General features: G+C 42.5%; 1 protein-coding gene across 1 annotated transcript in view; it reads right to left on the reverse strand.

Moving 5' to 3' along the window:
• LOC112253496 (PDZ domain-containing RING finger protein 4-like) overlaps nt 1–23,987 on the reverse strand; it is a 201,252-nt gene extending 177,265 nt beyond the window's left edge. The window contains exons 1-2 of the mRNA XM_042323347.1: nt 23,140–23,987; nt 22,824–22,895 (exon numbers count right to left, since the gene is read on the reverse strand). Of these exons, the coding sequence (XP_042179281.1) occupies nt 22,824–22,895; nt 23,140–23,493 (426 nt within the window). The 5' untranslated portion in view covers nt 23,494–23,987. The remainder of the gene's footprint in view (nt 1–22,823; nt 22,896–23,139) is intronic.
• Nucleotides 23,988–27,171: the final 3,184 nt, after the last annotated feature.

The raw sequence follows: 27,171 nt of genomic DNA on the forward strand, positions 1-27,171 counted from the left end.
TGGCTGGTGGTACAGCATCTGATAGTTAAGGTTTGCACAAATCGTTCTGCCGATCGTTCAGCAGGCTGTAGATATCTGACTGCCAACATTTTCACTTGATTCTACATGTAAAGCCGGTGCGTACTCAGCGCGCAGACTACTTCCGGCACTCTGTTCAGAGGTGCTAAGTAGCCTAGGGACTTTATTCAATATGTAACGCTGAAGCGTTACAGATTAGGCAATAGAAATGTGAAGGTAATTTCCGATTGAGGCAACATAGGCAGTGTTTACTGTGAATGCAGTCTCTGCTAAAGTGGGGACATTGCCTTTAAACTTCAATCACGCTGTAAAGGGGAATTTTCCGCGATGCGGATTGAATAGAGCCCTAGGCCAGCAAACAGATAACACCTTAGCCCCAGGCTTCGGCCCTCCTGCATAAATCAAGTGTAAACAGCATTAAGGCTCGCACACATCCCACAGAATGTCTGTCTGACGATTTATCGTTCAGCGCGCTGTTTTAGGGCCCTGCCGCTGGAGCAATCGGTGCGCAATCGTTGTGCAAATTAAGGCTGGCACTCTGTTCAGTGGTGCTAAGTACTTGGTGTGTCTGAGCCCCGAGCCCCACACCTGTCTGTATGGCAATGGCAAGCTCCATATGAGAATATCACACTTGTACACGTCACACACACACGCATGAACACAAGCACGCACACACAAACTTGTATTTATTTATGACCTTTACTTTGACAGGGAGTCACGCTGAGACCAAGGTCTTTTTATTACAGATGAGCCCTGTATACACTTTGATACACACACACACACACACACACACACACACACACACACACACACACACACACACACACAATATGAGGACAATATTTCCCAGCCTTACTATTCGTCACTAGAGTAAACAGTCATAAAATCCTGATAGAACCTCCAATTACATTCGGGAACCCTGACATCTCTGCATGGCAAAAAACAACAGGAGGCCGCTGCATATCGCCAACACACCAGAGAGAGAAATAATGGCACTTGTTATCTGCGCCCATTTGTGGCAATTAAAAGGGAACCCAGGAGAGCAGGCGGTGTTCGGGGTTGCACTCACTGTGCCCTGCCACCCTGGCCCCCTGACGTATGGCACAGTACTGGTAGACCTCCGGGGGAAGCTGTAGCACCAAGCCCCCCCTGATGGAGACAACTGATTTATCACCTGGCCGCTGCGGCTAATGCACCGGTTCTCCTTGTGGGGCTCAACCAATGATTGAGAGAGGAGACGTTATTATCCACGTTGGCATCCACATACAGTAGCCTACATAGCACACAAACACCCATACACAAACTGAGAGCGAGAGAGCCCTGTATTATTCATTAGATTGACTATTCATTCCCTCATTCTAATGCGGCTCCATTATGGAGAGTGCAAACATAGATTGAATTGATGGTGTTTCTCTGTGTACACACATGCTACAGAGGATGGTTTTTCCATCATGGTTTTCTATGCATCGGCAGGACAGAACGGCAGCGTCTCGTGAACTCGTAAGACAGCAGCTGTCGCGCGTTCTCTGATACTATGGAAGTCTCGAGGTCAGTAGCGGCCAAGTCAGAAAAAACAAACATATTACAAACTGTGCGTTGTGATAATTGCGTTGTTTTCTCTACAACCTGTTAGTTCATATGACTTGCGACCACGATATATAGGCCAAAGGCCAAGACAATAAGAAGAGAGTGGCGGAATACATTCAACCACCCCTTCATTCCCATCCCAAAAACAACATCTGTCCGGTGAAGTCCACAAAGCATATCGCATGTAACAAACAGTAACATGACCTACAGCATGGTCAAGCAAGTCAAAGTTTCTGACATTTTTGGACTACTAAAGAACTATTTCGAACCACAGAGAGGTACCGCAAAAAAAAGAAAACAGCCTCCACTATTTCAGCACCGTTTCATTTTACATTTCAACATAATCAAATCACCTCTGCTTAGTTTAATACAGTGACAACTAAAAGATGCCAAAAACAATTTAGTCCAACCAACGTAAGCTAAATATGATGTGGCTGTCCATGATTCTGATTTCTCTCTCTCTGTGTGTGTATGGTTCGATCTGAATCACCGTTATAATCATTGACCAATACGGAGAATTAAGTCAAACCAATCTCCATCCATGACTAATTTAGGAAAGGGCACATTTCTTTCTATCTAGCTGGCTAGCCACTGGAGGACAACGATACAACGAGATGCGACAATTTTTCTGTAAATTACGTTTCGCTTTTGATGTGATGTGATTGGTGTGAAGCCAAATAGAAACTGGCTTCCCTTGACACTTTTGTTGGATGCGCCAGGACCATTCACAGTTGAACTCACTTAGTTATGGGGGGACTTGGGGGAACTTTTTCTGTCCTCAAGGGCCTGATTGGTGTCACACTTTTTCTCCATCCCTAGCAAACACAGCTGATTAATCAAATTTCATTCTAAACTGAAGGTCATGATTAGGTGATTATTGGAGTCAGGTGTGTTAGCTGGGGCTGGGGCAAAACTTTGACACCAATCAGGCCCCTGAGGACTGGAATTGCCCATCCCTGCTGTAGACCATACTATTTACCAAGATAGTTTTCATCATTATTTTTCATAGACATCTATTTACCACCCCAAACCGAGCTATATAGGGCAATAAACCAAAAATAAAATGCTCATCCAGAGGCAGCACTCCTAGTGGACGGTGATTTTAATGCAGGAAAACTGAAATCTGTTTAAGCTCATTTCTACCGGGATGTCACCTTTTCAACTAGAGGGAAATAAACTCTAGAGGATCTTTACTCCACACACAGAGACACGTAGAAACTCTCCCTCGCCCTCCATTCGCAAATCGAACCATAACTCTATCCTCCTGGTTCCTGCTTACAAGGAAAAACTCCAACAGAAAGTACCAGTGACATGCCCAGTGGTCCGACGAAGCAGATGCTAAGCTACAGGACCGTTTCGCCAGCACCGACTGGAATATGTTCCGATGGCATTGAGGAGTTCACCACATCACTCACCTGCTTGATTAACAAGTGCATCGGCGACGTCGTCCCCACTGTGACCTTATGTACACGTCCCAACCAGAAGCCATGGATTACAGGCAACATCCGCACTGAACTAATAAAGGCTGTTCTTTATTTTACTGTTATTATTAATTATCCCAATGCCTAATCACTTTTCCCTGCCTTCATGTACGTATCAACCTCTAATACCTTGTACCTCTGCACATTGATCTGGTACTTAGGACTGTGGCAGTCATTCAATTGTGTCAGCCGGCGGTTGTCAAGAAAATAACTGCGGGTCTCACAGTAATTGACCGTTAATTAGCATAAACAGACGTAGCCTCTCCTGGCCTCCACGCATAGCCTACAATCCACTGATGCAGACCTTTGGAACACCAATATTTTTAAAAATCTAATAAATCCATTAAAATATAGCCTACACCATCACAATAAATCCATTATTTTCTTTAGACAGGTCTTAAGAGGTGATATGATATGAAGAAAATGTTGTCTAATTCAGAAGACAAGAAAAGCATTGTCCTCATGTTAGGCCCTGATCTGGCTATGCCATATGGCTGTGGGCTACACTAGTTCATTTAGCAGACAAGATGTGCTTTATTTTATATTATCTTATAGTATGAAGAATACAACTGAACATAGTTGAATAAAATAGATAGGATATTTTCTACAAATGATTTCTGAAGGAGTGCGCCCACGTGGCTATTCTGTGTTGAGGGGTGAACAGAGAAACTGGTCCTCCTGTATGCTTCATTTAGAGTTATTTATTCAACTTGAGTTGTGATACAAACGTTGGGCTATAGGTTTTTAATACATTCTAAGGATGCATGAAGAGACTCCAAAGTTGCATGAAAGGCATGAGCTCTGCATTGTTCCTTGCGCAGCCTGCACCCACTTCATCAGTCTCTCATGCACAATTGGACAAGCACTTGATAATGCCTTGAATTTCCCGGCAGCGTCCCCTTTGTGTGTCCGTAATGCCCTCTAAAAGAAATCAATGCTTTTTGCGACCAGTGGCCGCTGTGCACTTGAGCTGAATATAATAATTATAATTCTACCAGCTGCATACTCCGGGAGGCACCTCTCACTCACATGGCTCTCTCAGATATCTTAATTCTGATTAGCCAATGCCCGTCACGTGATCGGGTCCTTCTTATCAAAGTCTGAGGCGCATATTGAAGATGTTAGAAGAACTGTCCACATTTGCTTTCGTCAGGCAACAAGATGAGTAGGCAGAATCACTAGCCTATGTCAATCTATTATCCCCAGCCTATGTCAATCTATTATCCCCAGCCTATGTCAATCTATTATCCCCCATAGTACAAAAGTTGATCTATTTTAAATATTCCAAAAATAGTCTGGGACAGTTGTGGGATGTAATAGATCCCACTCCTATATAAAAAAAATGTTTTAAAAGCAATCAGGCTGATGAAACGGATCAGAACGTTTAGCTCAAAATTATGATAGACTATTATGCTATTTCTTCACATTATCAGCACAGAAATGTGCACACGGCAGTAGGCTATGAGTGTGAATGTTCCATAATGCAAAAAATTAGCGGGAAAACACCATTCATGCAGGTAATGCTTTCTTAGAAAGGTGCATTTTTATAGTGATAATCATCTTCCCCAAGCTTTAAACTCTCGTACCGCCTATGTATGCCAGCTAGGCTCTACAGTCGTGGCCAAACGTTTTGAGAATGACACAAATATTAATTTTCACAAACTCTGCTGCCTCAGTTTGCATGATGGCAATTTGCATATACTACAGAATGTTATGTAGAGTGATCAGATGAATTGCAATTAATTTAAAAAGTCCCTCTTCACCATGCAAATGAACTGAATCCCCTAAAAACATTTCCACTGCATTTCAGCCCTGCCACAAAAGGACCAGCTCACATCATGTCAGTGAATCTCTCGTTAACACAGGTGTGAGTGTTGATGAGGACAAGGATGGAGATCACTCTGTCATGCTGATTGAGTTCGAATAACAGACTGGAAGCTTCAAAAGGAGGGTGATGCTTGGAATCATTGTTCTTCCTCTGTCAATCATGGTTACCTGCAAGGAAACACGTGCCGTCATCATTGCTTTGCACAAAAAGGGCTTCACAGGTAAGGATATTGCTGCTAAAATAAATTTATCGGATCATCAAGAACTTCAAGGAGAGCGGTTCAATTGTTATGAAGAAGGCTTCAGGGCGCCCAAGAAAGTCCAGCAAGCACCAGGACCATCTCCTAAAGTTGATTCAGCTGCGGGATCGGGGCACCTCCAGTACAGAGCTTGCTCTGGAATGACAGCAGGCAGGTGTGAGTGCATCTGCACGCACAGTGAGGTGAAGACTTTTGGAGGATGGCCTGGTGTCAAGAAGGGAAGCAAAGAAGCCACTTCTCTCCAGGAAAAACATCAGGGACAGACTGATAGTCTTCAAAAGGTACAGGGTTTGGACTGCTGAGGACTGAGGTAAAGTCATTTTCTCTGATGAATCACCTTTCCGATGGTTTGGGGCATCTGGTAAAAAGCTTGTCTGGAGAAGACAAGGTGAGCTCTACCATCAGTCCTGTGTCATGCCAACAGCAAAGCATCCTGATACCATTCATGTATGAGGTTGCTTTTCAGCCAAGGGAGTGGGCTCACTCACAATTTTGCCTAAGAACACAGCCATGAATAAAGAATGGTACCAACACATCCTCAGAGAGCAACTTCTCCCAACCATCCAGGAACAGCTTGGTGACGAACAATGTCTTTTCCAGCATGATGGAGCACCTTGTCATAAGGCAAACATGATAACTAAGTGGCTAAGGGAACAAAACATCTATATTTTGGGTCCATGGCCAGGAAACTCCCAAGACCTTAATCCCATTGAGAACGTGTGGACAAACATAAACCCACAAATGCTGACAAACTCTAAGCATTGATTATGCAAGAATGGGCTGCCATCAGTCAGGATGTGGCCCAGAAGTTAATTGACAGCATGCCAGGGCTGATTGCAGAGGTCTTAAAAAAGAAGGGTCAACACTGCAAATATTGACTCTTTGCATCAACTTCCTGTAATTGTCAATAAAAGCCCTTGACACTTACAAATGCTTGTAATTATACTTCAGTATTCCATAGTAACATCTGACAAAAGTATCTAAAGACACTGAAGCAGCAAACTTTGTGAATATTAATATTTGTGTCATTCTCAAATCTTTTGGCCACGACTGTACACCGGTTGTAAAGCGGATTCATGTGCTTTTATTTGGCCACTTTAGTTGTGATACAAACCTTTGGGGCGGCAGGGTAGCCTAGTGGTTAGAGCGTTGGACTAATACCGGTAGGTTGCAAGTTCAAACCCCCGAGCTGACAATGTACAAATCTGTTGTTCTGCCCCTGAACAGGCAGTTAACCCACTGTTCCTAGGCCGTCATTGAAAATAAGAATTTGTTCTTAACTGACTTGCCTGGTTAAATAAAGGTAAAATAAAAAAAATGTAATAAATTATCAAAACATATAGGTCTATGGGCTAAGCTACATGAGGTGTGCAACTATGATTTGAAACAGTTGCACAAAAAAGGAATGTGCTGTTTCTTGCCTTACTGCACACACGCTGGGCATCATTCACAAGTGATAATATATCATTCACAAGTGATATGCTAATATTGTCACCCGCCAGACTTTTCTTGATTTAATCTAAATAATATATGTGTCAAATTTGTTTTGATTTAGAAAGGACCATTATCATGCATCTGTCTATGCACTTAAATAGCGTATGGAGGATGCTTTTCCCATGGTTCATTTTCATGCTAGACAGGTAGGCTATACTCCTGTTGTAAAACAAAGCAAAGTGCTTAATATTAGGAAAGTTGAGAAATAAATATAGTAGGTCTAGCCTATAGAAACGTTTTAATAGAGGCCATCAAAACCTCTTTCTCATCCATTTGCATAGCCTATAGAAATGTTGCGCAACATCAGCTCATGGGCGCTCATGAAGTATTTGATTTGATTTTCCATTATATTTGCATTGATGTCAGCGTGATTAAAGGGACAATAGAGAGCTGAGTACCAGGCAGTTAGCAAGTTTGGTAGGCTACTAATGACCATCACCAGGATCAGAGCTTGGAGAAGCCTAGTTACGGTGACTAAACAGTCACGTGGAATTTGACTGTGGTCATGACTCTTGACCGCCAGTGTGGCGGTAATACGGTCACCGTAACGGCCTTAGGTACTGCTACTCCCTGTATATAGCTCCATTTTTGTGTATTTTATTTTATTCCTCTCGTGTTACTATTTTATTTTTAAACTCTGCATTGTTGGAAAGGGCTCATAAGCAAGCATTTCATGGTAAAGTCTGCACCAGTTGTATTCGGGGCACGTGACAAATAAAATCTGATTAGATTTAGAGCTGCCGCTTTCAAGGGGTGGGACACTCACCTGGACGCTTCTATGGAATTCCGCTATGCTCTCTGATGTACCGTCAAACAGGCAAAGCATAAGTACAGGACTAAACTTGTAATCCTACTACACCAGCTCTGATGTTCGTCGGATGCGGCAGGGCTTGCAAACTATCACAGATTACAAAGGGAAACCCAGCCACGAGCTGCCCAGTGACACAAGCCTACCAGACAAGCCTTCTATGTTCACCTCGAGGCAAGCAACCATGAACCACGTGTGAGAGTACCAGCTGTTCCATGGGGACTGTGTGATCATGAGTAAGACCTTTAAACAGGTTAACATTCACAAGGCTGCAGGGCCATACAAATTACCGGGACGCGTAGTCAGAGCATGCGCTGACCAGCTGGCAAGTGTCTTCACTGACATTTTCAACCTATGAAATTCTTTAAAAGGCTGGTCATGGCTCACATCAACACCAACATCCCAGACACCCTGGACCCACTCCATTTCCACAGATGATGTAATCTCAATCACACTCCACACTGCCCTTTACCACCTCGACAAAAGGAACACCTACGTGAGATTGTTGTTCATTGACTACAAGTCAGTGTTCAACACCATAGTGCTCTCGAAGCTCATCAATAAGCTAAGGTCCTTGGGACTGAACACCTCCCTCTGCAAGTGGATCCTGGAATTCCTGATATGCCACCCCAGTTGATGAGGGTAGGCAACAACACATCCGCCACGCTGACCCTCAACACAGGGGCCCCTCAGGGTTGCGTGCTTAGTCCCCTCCTGTACTTCCTGTTCACCCATGACTGCATGGCCGCACACGACTCCAACGCCATCGTTAAGTTTGCCAATGACACAATGCTGGTAGGCCTGATCACCGACAACGATGAGACAGCCCATAGGGAGGAGACCTGCCAGGACAACAACCTCTCCCTCAATGTCAGTAAGACAAAGGAGCTGATCATGGACTACAGGAAACAGAGGGCCGAGCACGCCCCTATTCACATCAACAAGGCTGTAGTGGAGCGTGTCGAGAGCTTCAAGTTCCTCTGTGTACACATCACTAAGGATCTGTCATGGTCCAAACACACCAACACAGTTGTGAAGAGGGCATGACAACACCTCTTCCTCCTCAGGAGACTGAACAGATTTGGCATGGTCCCTCAAAATCCTCAAAGGTTCTATAGCTTCATCATCAAGAGCATCTTGACTGGCTTCATCACCGCTTGATATGGCAACTGCTTGTCATCTGAACGCAAGGTACCACAGAGGGTAGTGCATCCGGGGCCTAGTACATCACTGGGGCCGAGCTCCATGCCATCCAGAACCTCTATACCAGGCAGTGTCAGAGGAAGCTCCCCAAAAAACTATACAACTCCATCCACCCAAGTTACAGACTATTCTATCTACTACTGCACTTCAACTGAACAGATTCTACCCCCAAGCCATAAAACCTCTAAACAAGACTACTAAATAGCTAATCAAATGGCTACCAGGACTACCTGCATTGACCCTTTCTTGCACTATCTTGCACTGACACACATACTGGACTCTACCCACATACTCACACGTACTTACAATGGCACCCCAACACACAGACACACACACACACGCGCGCACGCACACGCACGCATGCACGCACACACACAAACACACACACACACACACACACACACACTTTTACACTCACCCCAAACCCTGCTGCTACTGTCTATTATCTATCCTGTTGCCTAGTCACCTTTCCCCTACCTACAGTATATGTACAGTACATATCTACCTCAATGACCTTGTATCCCTGCACATCGACTCGATACTGGTACTCCCTGTATATAGCCATGTTATCTTCTACTTCCTGTATATAGCCATGTTATCTTCTACTTCCTATATATAGCCATGTTATCTTCTACTTCCTATATATAGCCATGTTATCTTCTACTTCCTATATATAGCCATGTTATCTTCTACTTCCTATATATAGCCATGTTATCTTCTACTTCCTATATATAGCCATGTTATCTTCTACTTCCTATATATAGCCATGTTATCTTCTACTTCCTATTTATAGCCATGTTATCTTCTACTTCCTATATATAGCCATGTTATCTTCTACTTCCTATATATAGCCATGTTATTTTTACTCTTTATTTGTATTTGTTATTCACTGTGTATTTATTCCTCGTGTCACTATTTCTATGTTTAAAAATATATATATTATCTTTAACTCTGAATTGCTGGAAAAGTACCCATAAGGAAGCATTTCACTGTCTACACCTGTTGTCTACGAAGCGTGTGTCAAATAAAATGTTATTTTATTTGATGAGGATGTTGATGATCATAGTACTAAAAAGGAGAGCAGGAGGAAGGACAGGCATTACAGTGCTTTCAAATGCAAGAGAGTGAGGGATAGAAAGAGAGAGAAAAAGCAGTGAGAGAGAAATCAAATCCTAGAACAGTCTAGGAAATAAGATGAATTACAAGTCCCTCCTCAACATACTGTAGGAATAAACTGAAGCAAGACAAAGGGAATAGCAAATAATCGGTTCCCTCTGATTTATGCTGAATGTGAACAAGACAGAAGGACCACTTTTCCCAACTGACACCCATCGCCACTTGTCTATTAGACTCCATTTGAGCAACTAGTGCAGCAGAAAACATTGTTATAGATGGATGAAACAAAGGAGAGAAATACCGTATAATGGGCAAAGAAAAGAAAGAAATGCTTATTTTCTTTTCAATCTGTAGTGTATCTATCTATAAGAGGTGCCAATTACAGAGAGCCAAACAATGAATGCTAAAGCTCCGCACGGCAGCAGGAGACTTCTTCAACGTGATCGCCCGCAGATCGGTATAAAACATTGATTTTATGCCCTTCTCCTCCGGGCTGCGATAATTTCTGTCCTTTTTAAGAGGAAAACTTTTAGAGGGAAAGCCAACACATTCTCAGAACAAAACCACTGATTCCTCACACTTCGGAGCATAGGAACACACACTTAGACGCACGCACGCACACACACACACACACACACATACAGGCAAATCACTCTCATCAGTAATATGAGTGATCAACCCTTGATACTCCAGGGATATTGATTCAGCCGCACAACAGCACTCAATGGCCACTGAGCGATGAGGGAAGATAATCATGGACAAATCATCCCTGGGATTCATTAGGCCTGAACCGGAAAAAACTAACTAGTGGGTCGTTCCACCTCAAAAACCATAATAAAGAGAATTTCGACAATCACCATCTCAGATTGTTCTGAAATTGCTTTGTGTAGTTAGCAACAGATACGATTAGCATTCCTGAAACATTATGTTATGAAAATATAATTTGATCTCAGCTAATCGATTGCACCCATATTTGCCATTTTAATTTATAGGATTCAGATAATATTCAATAACTATAGTACCCAACATCCGATTTGGACCAAACTTCCAACCAATGAGTAAGACATGAGGAATCCCCCCTCCAAAAAATCTAAAGCCACTCACGGACCTCCCACACCCCATGCCAATCCCAACCCAACAACCAGTATATGTAACAGTCTTGCTTCCGTCTCTCTCCTAGCCACAACCTGGGCTCTGAACACATCAACAACTGCCTCCCAAGGAGCATCGTTATCTACCGCACCACAAATGCCACGGTCCTTGCAGAACAAGGGAAACAACTACTTCAAGGTCTCAGAACAAGTGAAGACAGCGATTGAAACGCTATTTACGTACACCACTAACTAGCTAGCCATTTCACACTGGTTACAATCACCTAACCTTTGACCTCCTCGTTCTCCACAGCAACCCAGCAGCTGGGCAGAGCCCAACCGAGTTATCCGGGTCAACAGCATCAATGACCACATTTACATCCACACCAATATCCCGTTATTTTTCGTGATACTCAAGTATTCTGTTTTTGAGTTTGACACATATAAACATCATATCCTGTTTAAAATAAACCGAAAGAGTTTGTATCCTATTTATGAGAAACATGGATAAAAATGCGTGGGATATGCTGATCTTAGATGAGATACTGTGGCATGTCAACACCTTATCCCGTTCACTGTTGTGTTTTTCGCTGTCTGTGCAGGCTCAGTTTCGCCTTTCATGGTTGTTGTGTGTTCATGTTTTCATCTGATTGTCAAGCAAACCACTTTAAAAAAGTAGGCTATACCTGCGCAGTTCCATCCACCATAATAATTCCATAATAGTTTATTTTGCTGATACACCGTACTGGACCGTATAGCCTAGCTCTACTGGCTTAGGTTACTTTAACCCCTAATTTAGATACATCTTTGCTTAACATTTCAATCATTTGGTAAGCCAATTTCTATGTCAACTATAGTTAGATACATGCAGCTTCTCTTCTCTCATACAGTAGTAACTTGTTGCCGTGGCCTAGAAGACTAAATAAAGTAGTGCTCACCAGAATAGTGTATTACATTGATAGTATATGAATGCATTAGTAATCTAGTTAACACCGGTAAAGTTGTCTGGGTTTTTTTTGGTTTAGGGACCAGGGAGAAAACGCAATAACTCCAAAACAGCGGAGAGATTATTCCTGTGCAAAATGTCTGAATGTCGTCAGTTTGACCGGTTTTGAGGAAATGAAAAGTGGTGAAAAGGATGAAACACGTTTCTGATAAGGCTTCAGTTCATCTTGGGTGCATATTCTATGTGGTTGAAATACTGTCTGCTTGCATAACAGTGTCAAAGATAAGAGGCTGAAAGAAGTGAATCACATTTGTCCACTTCTGTTCCCGAGACAAAATGTAAATTTATTGTATAATTTTGCTGCAAGAAATGCATCATTCTGCAGGAGTTAATATTATATGACTCTACATGTGAGAGGTTATAGGCCTACAGTCACTGTCCATATTTCAGTTACTATTCTGTTTATTCATGGACACTCGTGAGCAGAATATCAAACGTCCATGTAAACAGCTTACCCTGAATAATACCTTAAGCGGAATATGAGCTACTATTCAGAATACTGTGCACATGTAAACTTGGTCATGGTGACAGTGTTTCATCCGTCCCTCTCCTTGCACTAACCTGGGCTCCAACCAGGGACCCTCTGTACACATCAATAACAGTCACACATGAAGCTTCGTGACCTAGCGCTCCACAAAAGCTGTGACCCTTGCAGAGCAAGGGAAACAACGACTTCAAGGTCTCGGAGCGAAGGACGTCACCGTGTGAAACGCTACTGGCCCATACCGCTAACTAACATTGATGAAAGAGGTCGTAGGAGAATGGCAAGAATCGTGCAAGCAAAGAGGCGGGGCCACAAACAGACAAATAACGGCACAGGTCAACAGCAGCGTGCAGGACGGAAGGCACATCTTGTTGATCAATGATGGTCCATTGCAGCATACAACCACACCAGGTTCCACTTTTATCAGCTAAAAACAAGAAGAAGTGGCTCCAGTGGGCATGCGATCACCAACACTGGACAAATAAGGAGTGTAAAAACTGGAACTGGAACATGACAGCAAGTTCAGTTTACTTGAGGGCCTGCGCAGTCCCCAGACCTCAACCTAATAGAGCATCTTGGGGATGAGATGGAACGGGCTGTTCACAGCATGAATGTACCACTGTCCAATCTGCAGCAGCCGCGGGATGCCATCGCGTCAGCATGGACCAACATCCCTGTGGAACGTTTCTGACACCTTGTAGAATGCCCCGAAGAAGTCTGGCTGTTCTGGAGGCAAAGGGGTGTCTGACCCAGTACTAGATGGGTGTACCTAATAAACTGTGAGTGTACACAGTATCAGTTCTCTATGTTTGACAAGTAGGATGAAGGTGTGGCTTGGAGTACTGCTTCTCCATACTATATAATGTATTCTCTGTGAATCTGGTGATATTTTTTCCCCCTGTTCAGAGAAATTTGAAATTGAAGTCGCTTGCATTATTTGACCACTAAATGGCGCTGTTCTTGCTATACTGCCACATTTTTATTCATTTTGCTGGTGTCTTGTGTTTATTAAACGGAACACAACATTTCCTTGGCAATTTTGTGTTCTAAAACCAATAGATTTGGCTCATTATGAAATTAAATTGTGTGGTCATCCTCAGTTCAATCCAGTCCTCCATAAAAGCAATTCCATTTATCCTTCTCTTAGCAACCTAATGCTTCAACCCAACTCTCTTAAATAGTACATCAAGTGGCCACTCTCTGAAAGGGCTATTTCTATGCAATTCTCATATGAAGACCTTTCCTACACAACATGCCCAAAACGTTGATAGATAAATGGGCTAGCGACTAAAATGTTGTGACAACCCTAATAAAATAATGAATTGCATGTCAGTCTTATGTTATCAGGAAACAGCTTTATATGTATTGTGATTAGTGACATTATCATTAAACCCAACACATTCTAATAAAATTGCGAAATGCATACAGTGTGAGTTTGGGACTTTTACCATCAAAGACCATTAGAGACCATAACATTGATGTGCTGTGATGTGCTGTAGCCTAGTAGTTTGCTTGTTCACCAGGAATGGTCTAATAGTAACTAATCCAGAACTTTTCATAAGGGAATAAACCACATACAAAGGAGCTGTTTCCTGGACACCGATTAAGCATGAAAGAAGAACTAACTGATTTAATTTATTGGAAGACTGGCTTGAATTGTGAGGATGACCACGCAATTGATTTTCATTATGAGCCAAATATATTGGTTTTCTACCCAAAGTTGCAAAGGAAATGTTGTGATCTATTTAATAAACACAAGAGACCAGCAAAACTACTTTATGGTAAATAATGAAAGTTACTTATTTCTCTGAACAGGGGAACAAAAACCTATCCAGATTCACAGGGAATACATTACATGGTATCGAGAAACAATATTCCAAGCCGCAGCTTCCCGCTACTTGTCAAACATAGAGAACTGATACTGTATACTCGTTATTGGGGTGGGATTGGTATGGGGTGTGGAGGATCCATGGGTGTCCGTTGGGATTCCTCGTCTTTCTCATTAGTAGGAAGAAATGTGGTCGAAATAGGGTGTTGGGTACTATATTTACTGAATATTATCTGAATCCTATGAATTAAAATGGCCAATTTGGTTGCAATCAATTAGCTTAAAACTTCAACTTAAATTTCAACAAAACAATGTTTCAGGAATGCCAATCCTGTATGTTTCTAACTACGGAAGCAGTTTCAGAACAATCTGAGATGGCGGGTGTCATGGCTTGCTGAAATGACAAGGAATGTGCTAGTCAATTGGAACTTCAATCAACTGCTGCCTCACAAATAAGTGGCTGGAATGGGTCTTGACGTTTTCCCAATTGCTCAAAGTTTTAGGGGGTAGCTTGTGTTGCAGTTACACCACTAGGAATCAACTGGTTTAATACAGTTTTTCATGAAAAATCTATGTTGTTTAAAACAAACATTGTGCAACAGTTATTTTTGGGGGGGGAACTGAGCCCATCCCGGCTCGGGAACATCACTGGCCACTTTCTGTGTAGACTATAACATGACAGGCTTGTAAGCAGAGTTTTATGTAAGTCGGAGGCTCTCTTGGAAGTACATAGAACCGAGAGCACAGCTGAGGTGACTCAAGACGAGAGATGAGAGGGGAAGGGAAGCTGAGCAGAACACTTCACATGGGCCTTGAAGCCTTGGGGAGATACTCTATTTTTAAATAGTCCTGTGTATATATTCGATTGACGTACACAGGAAAAAAGCACATACACCGTAAAACACAATATCTAGACCCTAAGCTGTTTGGCAAAGAGTAGAGACCATTCCATATGCTGCCATACAGAATGCAATCAGTTTATATTTGAGCTGAACCAGTAATAAACATATAAATGGAAAAGATGTACCGGCTGTAAAATGTGTAGACAGTCCCAGAACAATTCAATCCACAATATCAACTCAAATCCTAGAATGCTATCTGTCTCCCTCTCTACAATCGCCAGCCTCACAATACCAAATTTGCCAACACCCGTACCTTCCATTGACTGTTTTTTTCCCCCCTACACAGAATGTGCATTCTGCCATCTTCTGGAGAAGGACGGTAAGTTACCCTACCACCCCACTTACACACACTTAAATTAACAATATGATCTCAATGTTGGAGGCAGCGTTGGCGCAATAAAATAGATTGGATCTGATTGGCTATTATCTTATCTGATCCAATCAGAGTTTGGCCGATTTGTCCGTCGGGCAGAGGGCTGGTACCAACAGAGAGGCTTTGACCTCACTATGATGACTCAGCACACATACACACAAACACACACACACACACACACAAACACACGCACACAGACACGGCGGAGGTCAAATAGGGAGAAATGGAGTAGAGAAAACACTGACCGTCCAGAGAGAAAACACACTCAGGCCCACACACGCAGAATAACAAAATAAACACAGACAAAACACATCCGACTGGGAACACACTGGTTGAATCAACGTTGTTTCCATGAGATGACATTGAACCCGACGAGGAACAGACGTTGAATTGACATCTGTGTCCTGGGTGGGATAGCCTACGCTGACTGTGCATGTTAGCGCACACACAAATGCACACTTGACGGACCAAGCATGATAATTCCTCGGATGGACACACTTTACCAGAAGAGACATCACAGGTTCCATTTGAAAATGACAATTGCACTTTCTTGCTGAATGTCTCTTCCAATCCCGGACAACTAATCAGCTACTTGGAGCTGGCTGATAATCGGTGAAATGTAGTCTTTCCTCCTTCCTCCTGTCTTTACAGGAGTGTTACAACAACCATGGTCAAAAAAGACACTGAGGTTTATCTATGAGACGACATGACCGCGTGCTTCCTCAGAGTGAATATTCACAACCTCAACCATCCCCTCAGACCCTACCAAATGTACCTCGTTTCAAAATCAAACCCATCACAGCTTCCATCTCTATTGCAGTCAAACTAAATTAAATTAAGCAGCTCTATTCTGTTTAATAAAATTCCAATTAAGAACACACACAAAGCTTGTCACTATTCGCTTCCTCCTACAAGGCCACACAATACAGAGCTGTCAGTAGTGAGTTGTGATTGAGGAATCGCCCCCACACACACGCACTGGCACTCGCACACATTTTTACCATTGATGAAGATCTGTCAAACCTCCCCTATAAGATTCCCCACTGTTATTGTTCATACTCGCGTCTTTCTCCTCTTCACAATGGGATTTGACTAGAAGACTAGAAGGATTGTTCCAAAGGACAAATAACAGGGCTATGCATATTCATTAGGAGGGATTTATGGAAGGCAGACAAGGCAAGGCAGACGTCTGTGAAGCTGTCTGTTTGAGTGGGGATGAGTGTGTTTGAAACTGCATGTCTTTCTCTACGGGGGTCGCATGGAACTTCCTGAAGAGAGAGGACTGAAGCAGCTAACGAGGAAACACTTTGTCAGACAGTTAAAGTCTCTTTCACTTCAAAGTAAACACAGACTAACCTAACCTGTGTGCCTCACAAGAGGCTCTGACATCTTCAAAACCCTCTTGCTCAGACTTGGATGAAGTCAGGTAGCTTTTTGTTTCTAAGTTTTCCCTCTGATACTGTGCCAGGGTAACTGAAAGCCTATGAAAACAAAGTGTGATGTTGTTTTCATGTCTTTTAATTCAGCGATGTGTTGAAGGGGTTTAAAGGAGGATTATCTACTCTTCAGCATGAAGTAGAAAGCAGGAATTGTTTTTGTCCCTCTGGCTTTCCCCTTGGCAAGAGTACAGTGCAGTGCCCAACGCCAAGCTTCATGAACTAATACCCAGTGCACCTGGCACATTACCTTGGCTTATCTCTCCCTTCAACACATCCATAATGTAGTGTACTTTACTATACTGTACAGGCTGTCTGTACAGGCTGTCTTAACTGTACACCTGTCTCTCTGCATCTAACGGCTTCCCTTTCCCTCACTTATTGGGACTTAATCCTCCTTCTGAACAGAGAGGCTGTCTGAGACTGGGTGCTGCTGATTGTAGCTGAACAAAATGATGATACAGTACAGAGGAGACATTTCTTTGGATGGTATTTCACCTCATTTCATGTCATTCAACAGTGCTGACGCTGGTCACGAGGGCTTAGTTTGCGGGAGAGAATTGTCCCACAGACAAAACTCCTCAGCAGGCGGACCGGGCCAAGTCTAGCCCTAAGGCTCATATCCACAAAGCATCTCAGAAAAGGTCCTAGGAATCCTGTTAAAACCTGTCTTAAAGACAGTTTGAGGTACCGCAAAGTATAGATAGGGATGACGCTCATTGGCATTGTTGCAAATGATGGGGGATATAAGCAATCGCGATGAGGCTTCGCCAGCTGTGAAATTTATAGAGCTTCAGAAAACCACAGCGAATGTGACTGTACATCAAATGTTGCAATGGTCAAATTGTGATCAAATTTTAGCATGACACGATCACTTTGCCTCCTCTTAATTCTTGCCTAATATGTTGGCCTTTTTAAAAAAACAAATTCTGATATTTTGAATAATGTACTATGCATAGGCTTTTATAGTATGAATCCTCATTTTGACGATATTACTGTTATATCAACAAACCTGTCATTCCCATTCAATAACTCGCTTTTGGCACAGTAGGCATTAGGGTTGCTTGCAATTATTGTTGCATAGAAAGTTTAAACGGTCTATAATTAATCATCAAACACATAGGCCCTAGATGCTGTCAATTGCCCAACTTATAGGCATGCCCAATTTAGGGGTAGTTTGAAATGACATGATGTAGGTTAATGAAATAATTGAAAGAAAAAGATGCCTCATGTGAAATCATTGTCAAAAGCTCAAGATATAGTGGTGCATGTACTGTAGGTCTCCATTATATAGAAATATTAAAATATTCTGTCAACTCCAAAGCATACCACTGACTTGCTGCCTTTTTCTATAATCAACACACCTGCTGGTAACTTTTAACTGGTTAGGACAGCTCAGGAGGTCTCCTAAATATCTGTCTACTAGGTTGGTCTCATATGACTAAAGAGGCTTCATGCATTGCATTTATTTTTTACCCATAAGAGTAAAATGTCTCTATTCCTATCACTTATGACCAATGTTGTACTCTGAGACCCTTTTGTGGATACAGGCCCCTGATTACATACTCCTTGATGATAAGCAGCCAGCTGTGTGCGTGCATGTGTCCTGAATCAGGACTTTCCTAACCGTCCTGTAACAGTTGGACATTAGGCCACAGGATAACGTAAGAGTGTGTTGTTTTCTGTGACGGTAAGAGACCCACCAGGTCAATGACTAACATACCCCCCCGCCCCCCAGCTGTGAGACTTGAAGTGTGGGGGTCTGGGGCTTTTAAACAGTCAACCACAGCAGCCATTTTGTGGGTGAATCAAGTCACTTACAAAGCGATCTACTCATCATAAAGACACAGAGAGCTAAACACTCAGTCTCACGAGAGCCCTTCTATGCAGTAGAGCCCTTCGTGACAGAGGGGTAAAATCATTGGACACAGAGGTGTGTGTGTGTTACTGTAAAAACAAATATTTAAAAAATGTCTCTCTGGCCCTATAAAGAAGTCCCTCGAAATGCATTTTCTCAACCTGTTCATCTCATCAACTGTCTGGCTTCTTTTGACTCATTGCTCACAGCATGTTATGGCTTTGAACTGTGCGATGGTATTAGACTTCTTCACCAGATTCTGCAGCCATGAGTGTTGAGCTCTGATCTGTTCTACGCCACCCAGGTTCAGTGGAGAGGCAGGCTCCAGGCTGCACTCATTACGGTGTGAAGAGCGCAGAGGTCTCCCTTGCTGTTCGAGCGAGTGGTATAATGGTTCCAGTCATTGGGCGGAGGGCGCTCGGCCTCAAAGTACCTGACATCTGGGTCACTCGTCTGAGAGCAAATATGTTGTGCTTTGAGGTTCACTATCGCAGACAGAATAAACACAGATGTGTACACACACAGGCTCACATGTTGATGAACCAGCGAAGTTTATTGTACATCAAAGTGGATTTAAAGTGTAGTTCTTAGGGGTCAACTAGTGTGATTTACCTAAGATCGGGACATAAGCTATACTCCAACCATCCACAGCTCAAACTAACTAACTAACAACTCTTCAACTGCTTGAAAGAGCCTTTCAAAAAAGCCACAGTTTTACCCAGCATAACTCTCTTCACGACCCCGGTGGCCTTTAGGGGAACAGCTTCCTGGTTCACATCCTCTGCCTAAAACAACACACCTCTAAATCTACTGCACCACCGAGGAGAGTCAACACACACACTCACGCACACACATACACACACTATGCACCGCGGGGGAGGGAGACTGGATACAGAGTCAACACACACATCGCCAAACACAACAGTGCGTGTTTCTGGCGGTGTGTGTGTGTGTGTCTGTGTGTGTGTGTGTGTCTGTGTGTCTCTCTCTCTGTGTGTGTGTCTGTGTGTGTGTGTGTGTGTGTGTGTGTGTGTGTGTGTGTGTGTGTGTGTGTGTGTGTGTGTGTGTGTGTGTGTGTGTGTGTGTGTGTGTGCTGCAAGTGCCCTCTCAGGACCTCGGTGGTGAGGTCCAGCTCCCTAGCCATACCTTCCGTGGTCCAGAAATCATCTCAATCTCTACTTATTTTAATGAGAAGGCCACAAGCGTCGAAGCTTTATAATTAGCCAATCTAACAAGGAAAGAAATATTAAGAATTTCATTGCTCCAGTAAACCTAAATGACAATTCATGAAAAAATACACAGATTAAATATTTCAGTTAACCCACAAAAGCAGCATGTTAAAAGACCTGAATAATCATCTACTGAGACATACTTGAGGCATACTTTTTGATATCTCTTAAACAAAAAAGACTCGATGAACCAACCGCATCTCACATATAGGTATGTATACAGGTCTACAGAGCTATAAAAAACACCATTATCTTGGCCTTCCCTACAGTACTACAATCTAAATAAAGCCACGAAGAAGTTTGTTCTAGCTGCTCCACTAAAAGTCAGTTGTGCGCATTAGTCAAAGGATACAGGAAGTAGGAAATACGGCCAGGAGCTAGAGTAAACAGTTACACCGTGCTTACTCCGCACGACTGACCACCGCAACCGAGCATGTCAGGTACAGAAAACACCCCCTAAATGGCGAACTTTAGTCTGGTAGAAGCAGACTGCAAGGGACTGACAGACAACACAGTTACGCTGTCTAGATAAGCAACCAGGGTCTGAATAGACACCAGAAAGACAATCCAAGTGTCCATCCGCAAAGTGCGTGACCAATGAAACCCCAGTGTCTTACAACACACAGAGGTGAAGACTATCTGATACTGTGTGTCTCTCTGCAAACTAATTGAATGAGATTGTTTCTCCTTTGTTTCTCCTCAAACATAGCGGGCGACATTGAGTTTGCTGTTGGGGAGGGAAAATCCAACTGAAAATCCTATTGCTTATCGGCAATCATCTTTTGTTTGGACTCAAGTCTCGCTTCCTCCCCCCAAAAATCAAATCAAATCAGCTGACACGAAAGTGTAGGTGATAAATCTATATTTCCTCTTGTCACAGCACAATCTATTTCTGTCATCTTTGTGCTCTGGGTCTAATCAGAATGGCCTTCACTCCCTCTCCCTCTCTCTCTCTTTCTCTCCCTCTCTCTCTCTCTTTCTCTCTCTCTCTCTCTCCCTCCTCAGTCTCTCTCTTCTTCCTTTAGTCTCTAACACTCTCTTCCTCCTACCCTACCTCCATCCATACCTCCCTCTTCTCTCTCCCTCCACTCTCTACCTCCTTCCAAACCTATCTCTCTCTCTCTCCCTCCCTCACTCCAGGCTAAGGTATCAATGAGACGAGCGACCAGCTACATCTCCAGTAGAATCAATCACAGCCAGGTGAAAAGGCCTGATTGTGCCTTGGGTTTCACTTTGTTTTAGTGAATGGCACCTCTCCAGAATACCATTACTGGGTCAGCAACACTCTAAACTATAGGCCCTTTCCACTTGAAAAGGCTAACGGAGTACCTACCGATCTCTTCCCATTGACAACAACACTGAAACAGTGAGCTACACTTCTAGCCATTACACATGTTATAACAATTACAATGAAAATATGTTACAAGTATACATAGAAGCAATTTCAAACTGTGCGTTAGTGGTAGTAGCCGTTTGTCCTTGGTCCCTTAGGCTTAGGACATCAACAGAGGCGCACTATAGGCCCACAAAATGTGTTAAATCTCACCGAGTTTTCAACCCCTTATCTACTCACAGAGAAGGATCCTTTGTAAAGGCAGGAGTGACTCGGCCTGCTCATCTTACTTAAATTAGTCCTCTTCAATTATTCATCCTGCTAACTGACGTCATCCTCTGTGTGAGGCCAGAGTGAAGACTTTCAGCTGCACCATCGAAATCAACCAGCTGACTCACAGCACGCTGCAGAACCCACAGTGTCACTGCTCACAACTAGATAACTAATTGGTAGATACAGTCTTGTCCTATCGCTGCAACTCCCGTACGGACACCGGACAGGTGAAGGTCGAGAGCCATGTAGCCATGTGTTCCTCCGAAACACAACCCTGCCGAGCCGCACTGCTTCTTGACACACTGCTTGTTTAACCCGGAAGCCAGCATCCTATTTAAATCTTAGGAATCGACTCTTGACGCTCAGAAAATGGGAGTCGACACCAGGAGTGGGTGTGCAAGGAATCGAGGAATCCATTCTTTTGAAGTTGACTCTCCACCACGACATTATCGTCATTAAACAGTTGCAGAAATGTCAGGGAAAGGCAAGCGACAGCAGCGAAGTCCTGTATGGCAATAGTTTGAGACGTTAAATGAGAAGGTGGTGAAATAAACATTTTGTAAGGTGGAAGTGAGGTACAGTAATGGAAGGACAGGTGCAATGCTTAACCATCTGAGAGGGACACACAGTGAGACCCAAATCATCGCTGGCATCAGCACAAATGCACAAAAAAAAAACCTGTCAAGTCAGAGTAGCTAGCTTGTCTAAATACTTTAGCTGGCATGCCTGCTGGCAAGGTTGGTCATCTTTAGAAAAGTAAGCAATAACTAAATGCCCTGAATAAGACTCACATTCCTTTCAATATTTTACCCAGATTTTAGCAGAGATGCAGAGAACCATATTTAGTTTCTTTCACCACTAGTCAAGAGGATACCGACGGCTCAAAACGTATATTAGATATGCAGTAAAATATACATATTGTTTTACATAGAATTAGGCATAATGATTATGGATCTAGATTGCAGTGAAAAAGCTTTCTCCAACTTAGGTAGGGGGGCCTGGAAGTCCATTTTGAAATCCATTTTGGAACAAAGGGTTGTCTGACATGGGCAAGCCAAAGCAATGTTAGTGTGTTAAATATAATAGGTCTGATGATCAATACTGACTGAATCCCCTCAGTCACAAGGAGTAAATGATGTGCTCTGGAAAAGCCCAAGTATGCCACTCAGGTAAAAGATGTAATCATCGGTAGAGTTAGAATGTTGCAGTGGCTTACCTCTGGAACCAGGCCATGCTCCTCCTGGTCCTGTAGTTCATCCAGTGCATCAGTTGGACCTTGTTCAGATATCTGGGACAGGCAGATTCCAAAAGCTACTGAGTCACTCTGTACACATTATCATAACAAACAAACAAAAACAGTAAAGAGAAATAGCCTAATAGTGTACGTTGCTGGATAATGGGATATAGTGTTATAGATGCCATCTCATGTGTCCATCTCAAACACAGTAGGCATTACCTAACTTGACATTATGTAATTATATCACATCAAAAGCAATACATGGTGTTGGGTTTAATATGATACAAGTTCTCACCTTGTAATATCCAATAACCTGTTTGGCTATGTTGTTGATGTTCAGCATGTATTGGTGCAACTTTCGCTGGTATCTCAGAGCAGTCAGCTGCGCCTCGCTTTGGAGGGATGACACCTGGGCCAGTAGGGACTGCTCTCTCCTGACCCACCTGAGCCGCTGCATCCGGGCTTCATGCTCCAAGGTAACGCTCCGTTCCTGGAGCGCATCGTTCAGCATGCGTAGCGCATCTAAACAGCAATGGTCTCCCTGGGCGATGTCTGTCTGCAAGAGAAGTCTGCATCCTTTCTTACAGACACCCACATCTCTGTGGTCAAAGTTGGAGTCGTCGTTTACCATACACAAACCATTATCCATCTTGCTTGGTTTCAAAACCTCTCCGCTACTTTCTCCGTCCTTCTTGCACAAATTGGTCAGTTGGCGCCGCAGATCAAGATGTATCTTCCTCGCTGGTCCAGAGTCCGGTTGATCAGTTTCATATACAGTCTCTTTGCAGTGGCAATATAAAAAAGTTAGCAGAAGTTTGGCCAGGTGTAGAGTGAACTGATGGATTTGCAGACGGTTGCTAAACTCAAAATCACAATGTAAAAACAGCCTAGGAAATAGGTGAAAATGCGATGTCAACGTTTGCCGCGCCTACGTCCCATCGATGTCGACGTCCCTTACTAACTGTAAATGAACTGGATAACTTTTTACCCCCAACTTGTTGCTGGAGTTGTAGACTCACCCTTGTCTATCCAATATGATGAGAGAGAAAGAAAATATGCGTCATGGTTAAGTTCCCTAACCATAATAGTAACAAAAACATTAGTAATAGTACTGAATACATTTTAAACCGAGGACATTACAGTCATTTCCATTAATTGTTTTCAACAGAACCACCAGAGGTCACTCAAGCCTTCAGATAACACGATACAACGACGTCATTGATTTTCAGACTACTGGATTTCCGCAACTCAACAAAACCCGTTGCCTCCATTTTCACATCATACATTTTTTTTTTCAAAATAAGTGGTATTTTGGGAACTCCTTCTATACAGCTAAACTCTGTAATATAATATCTTTGTAGAGACTTCACTACGTGAGCCTGATCCCGTGGCCTTACAGCCCCGGGATCTAACCGAGCATGACAGAGTACAGGCATCTCTCAGAGAGAATGCATCATGTTTCAGGGCTCTGTGTCTGGTATGGAGTACACAAAAACAAAGTGACATCACTCGGGCTGTGTGTTGTATGACATGTCAGAGAGAGAGCGGGAGGCTGGCAGGTGTAGATTTACAAAGCCAATAGTTCTCAGCCTTAGGATGTTTGCACCTATCTGGAAGAAACACATACAGTATACTAGTCTAGGCCATATGTCTCTGACATACTAATAGTGTTTACTGCTGACAACAGTCTTGGTGAAACACAGCCTCCAGTAGTACTCTGTCTAGTGTCACATCACACTTCATAAACAGTATGTTGATTCCAGACCAAGCTGTTCTGTGAGGAAAGAGTGAATAGTCCTCCTCATTAATAATAATTTTAAAAAGTAATTAACAAATCCTCCTTGTCAATAAATTAAACCAAGACAGATACATTTTCTAGTGAGACAATCAAGGTTTGTTTTTACATCACAGTTGAAGTAACTACCCACTGGGCACCGATGTCAATTAAATGTCTATCCCACATTGGTTCAACCAGTGTCTGCCCAGTGGGTACACTTTTTGGACTCTGGTTCTTTCAGATGGAATTTACAGATTAAACTCAGTAGGCGGTATCTATAAATCTGACAATCTGATTTCCCTTAGGACCTTAGGAGATGTAGCAACAAGTGATGTCAACAAGAACAGCAAAACAACAAAACCACCTGGGACGAGGCCTATCACCTACCACAGAGAAGCCATATGTTCTGGCTGATAAGCCAATTGATGTGAGACACATTCAGGGAAAAGTTATCTCCCTCTTTTTCCCAGAATCTTCCTCTGTATGTTCATGTGTATAGAAGTAACCATTGAAGCCCTTTTGATTAGCAGGAAGTGTGGATGGATTCCCTTATCTCAATTGTAATCTAAATCTAACTGATAAATAGGCTGTGACCTTAATCCCCACAAACAAAGGGGAAATAGATAGTTTTGACTTATCTGAAATCATTGTTGGATACAAACTGGAAAAGAAAACTCAGACTGTTTCTGGCTCTGGCATAAAATAAATAGTATCCTGAGAGAGCTGGTGTTATCTATAATGGAGAACAGAGTTGTAACACTATCTCTAATCAGCTCTACTCTCTGCCAATGAAAAGGGATATTATTCAACTGAGATGTTATCACAGAAATAGTCAATCATTGGAGAGGACGAATGCCTAACAGTGAAGGTAACTTGGGGTAATTTGGGGTACCCCCCCCCCCCGCTAAGAACAACGTCTAATTGTTGGCTCAAAAGCAAAGTTAGGTAAGAATGACATACCGTATGTGTAGGCAACAAACTCACTTTTTTGTTTGTTATTTATTAAAAAAATAAATGCCGCCTGAAGACTAGTGTGTTAAAATCAATTGTATATGTTTTATTTTGACATTTTTTAATAATTGACTCTTAAAAGTTCAAGTCTAGGTATCTTATTTCAATTAAATAAACCAAATATTGAAACAAAATTGCATTACACATCTCATTATCAATATTAATATCCTCATTATGATGAGGTTTTGATGTAAAGTCCTTTTTTCCACACTTCCGGTCCAAACCACCCTAACATACCCACAAATGTATTGTGTAACTCAAGGAAGTTACTGAAAGATGATTTGGAAATTATTTTTTTAACAAATTGTACTACTATTAAAACACCGATTAAATGATTTCTCTCTAAACAAGTGTATTATTTATCTTTAGGCTCCCTTACTGGTATTTCTAAAAATGTTTATACATCTAACTTTATTAGATTACATATATAACTTTTTCTAAATTACAAAATATTTGATACATTTACCTCGATATCTTTTGAGATGAGACAAATTACATTTTTATTTGAGAAAGAGCAGTGGGGGAGGGGGGGAGGTCGTTTTAAATGATAAATGATCTACATTGAAACCATTCACTTGATAGCAGTGAGTTCAAGCAGTTGAAATGAACATTTTAGAATTTCATGTTTTCACATTGGTGGCAGATGGGGTCTTCCTGTGGCATACATCTACAAATCAAATTAGATTTGTCTCATGAGACAAATACAGGTGCAGACCTTACAGTGAAATGCTTACTTACAAGCCCTTAACCAATAATGCCGTTTTAAGAAAAAAAGTATTCAGAAAGTATTTACTAAAATAAACTGAAGGAAAAAATAAAAATAATAATAATTCAAGAGCAACAATAAAATAACAGTAGCGAGGCGATATACAGGGGGTACCATTACAGAGTCAATGTGCGGGGGCACCTTTTAGTCGAGGTAATTGAGGTAATCATTTATGTAGGTAGAGGTAAAGTGACTATGCACGTCACCGGACGTGCTACCTGCTGTTTTCAACTCTCTAAAACCTGCTGTTTTCAACTCTCTAAAACCTGCTGTTTTCAACTCTCTAGAGACAGCAGGAGCGGTAGAAATACTCTCAATGATCGGCTATGAAAAGCCAACTGACATTTACTCCTGAGGTGCTGAATTGTTGCACCCTCGGCAACTACTGTGATTATTATTATTTGACCATGCTGGTCATCTATGAACATTTGAACATCTCGGCCATGTTCTGTTATAATCTCCACCCGGCACAGCCAGAAGAGGACAAAGGTTTGGTATCTTGGGCTGGGTGATGTAAGAAGGGCTTTATAAATACATTTGATTAATAAACAGAGAGTAGCAGCAGAGTAAAAATGGTGGATGGGGTGGGGACAAAGTAAATAGTCTGGGAAGCCATTTTATTAGCTGTTCAGGAGTCTTATGGCTTGGAGCAGTTGCCGTACCAGGCAGTGATGCAACCAGTTAGGATGATCTCGATGGTGCAGCTGTATAACATTTTGAGGATCTTAGGGCCCATGCCAAATCTTTCCAGTCTCCTGAGGGGGAATAGGCGT

Source organism: Oncorhynchus tshawytscha, linkage group LG06, assembly GCF_018296145.1.
Source record: "Oncorhynchus tshawytscha isolate Ot180627B linkage group LG06, Otsh_v2.0, whole genome shotgun sequence".
Classification (NCBI taxonomy): domain Eukaryota; kingdom Metazoa; phylum Chordata; class Actinopteri; order Salmoniformes; family Salmonidae; genus Oncorhynchus; species Oncorhynchus tshawytscha.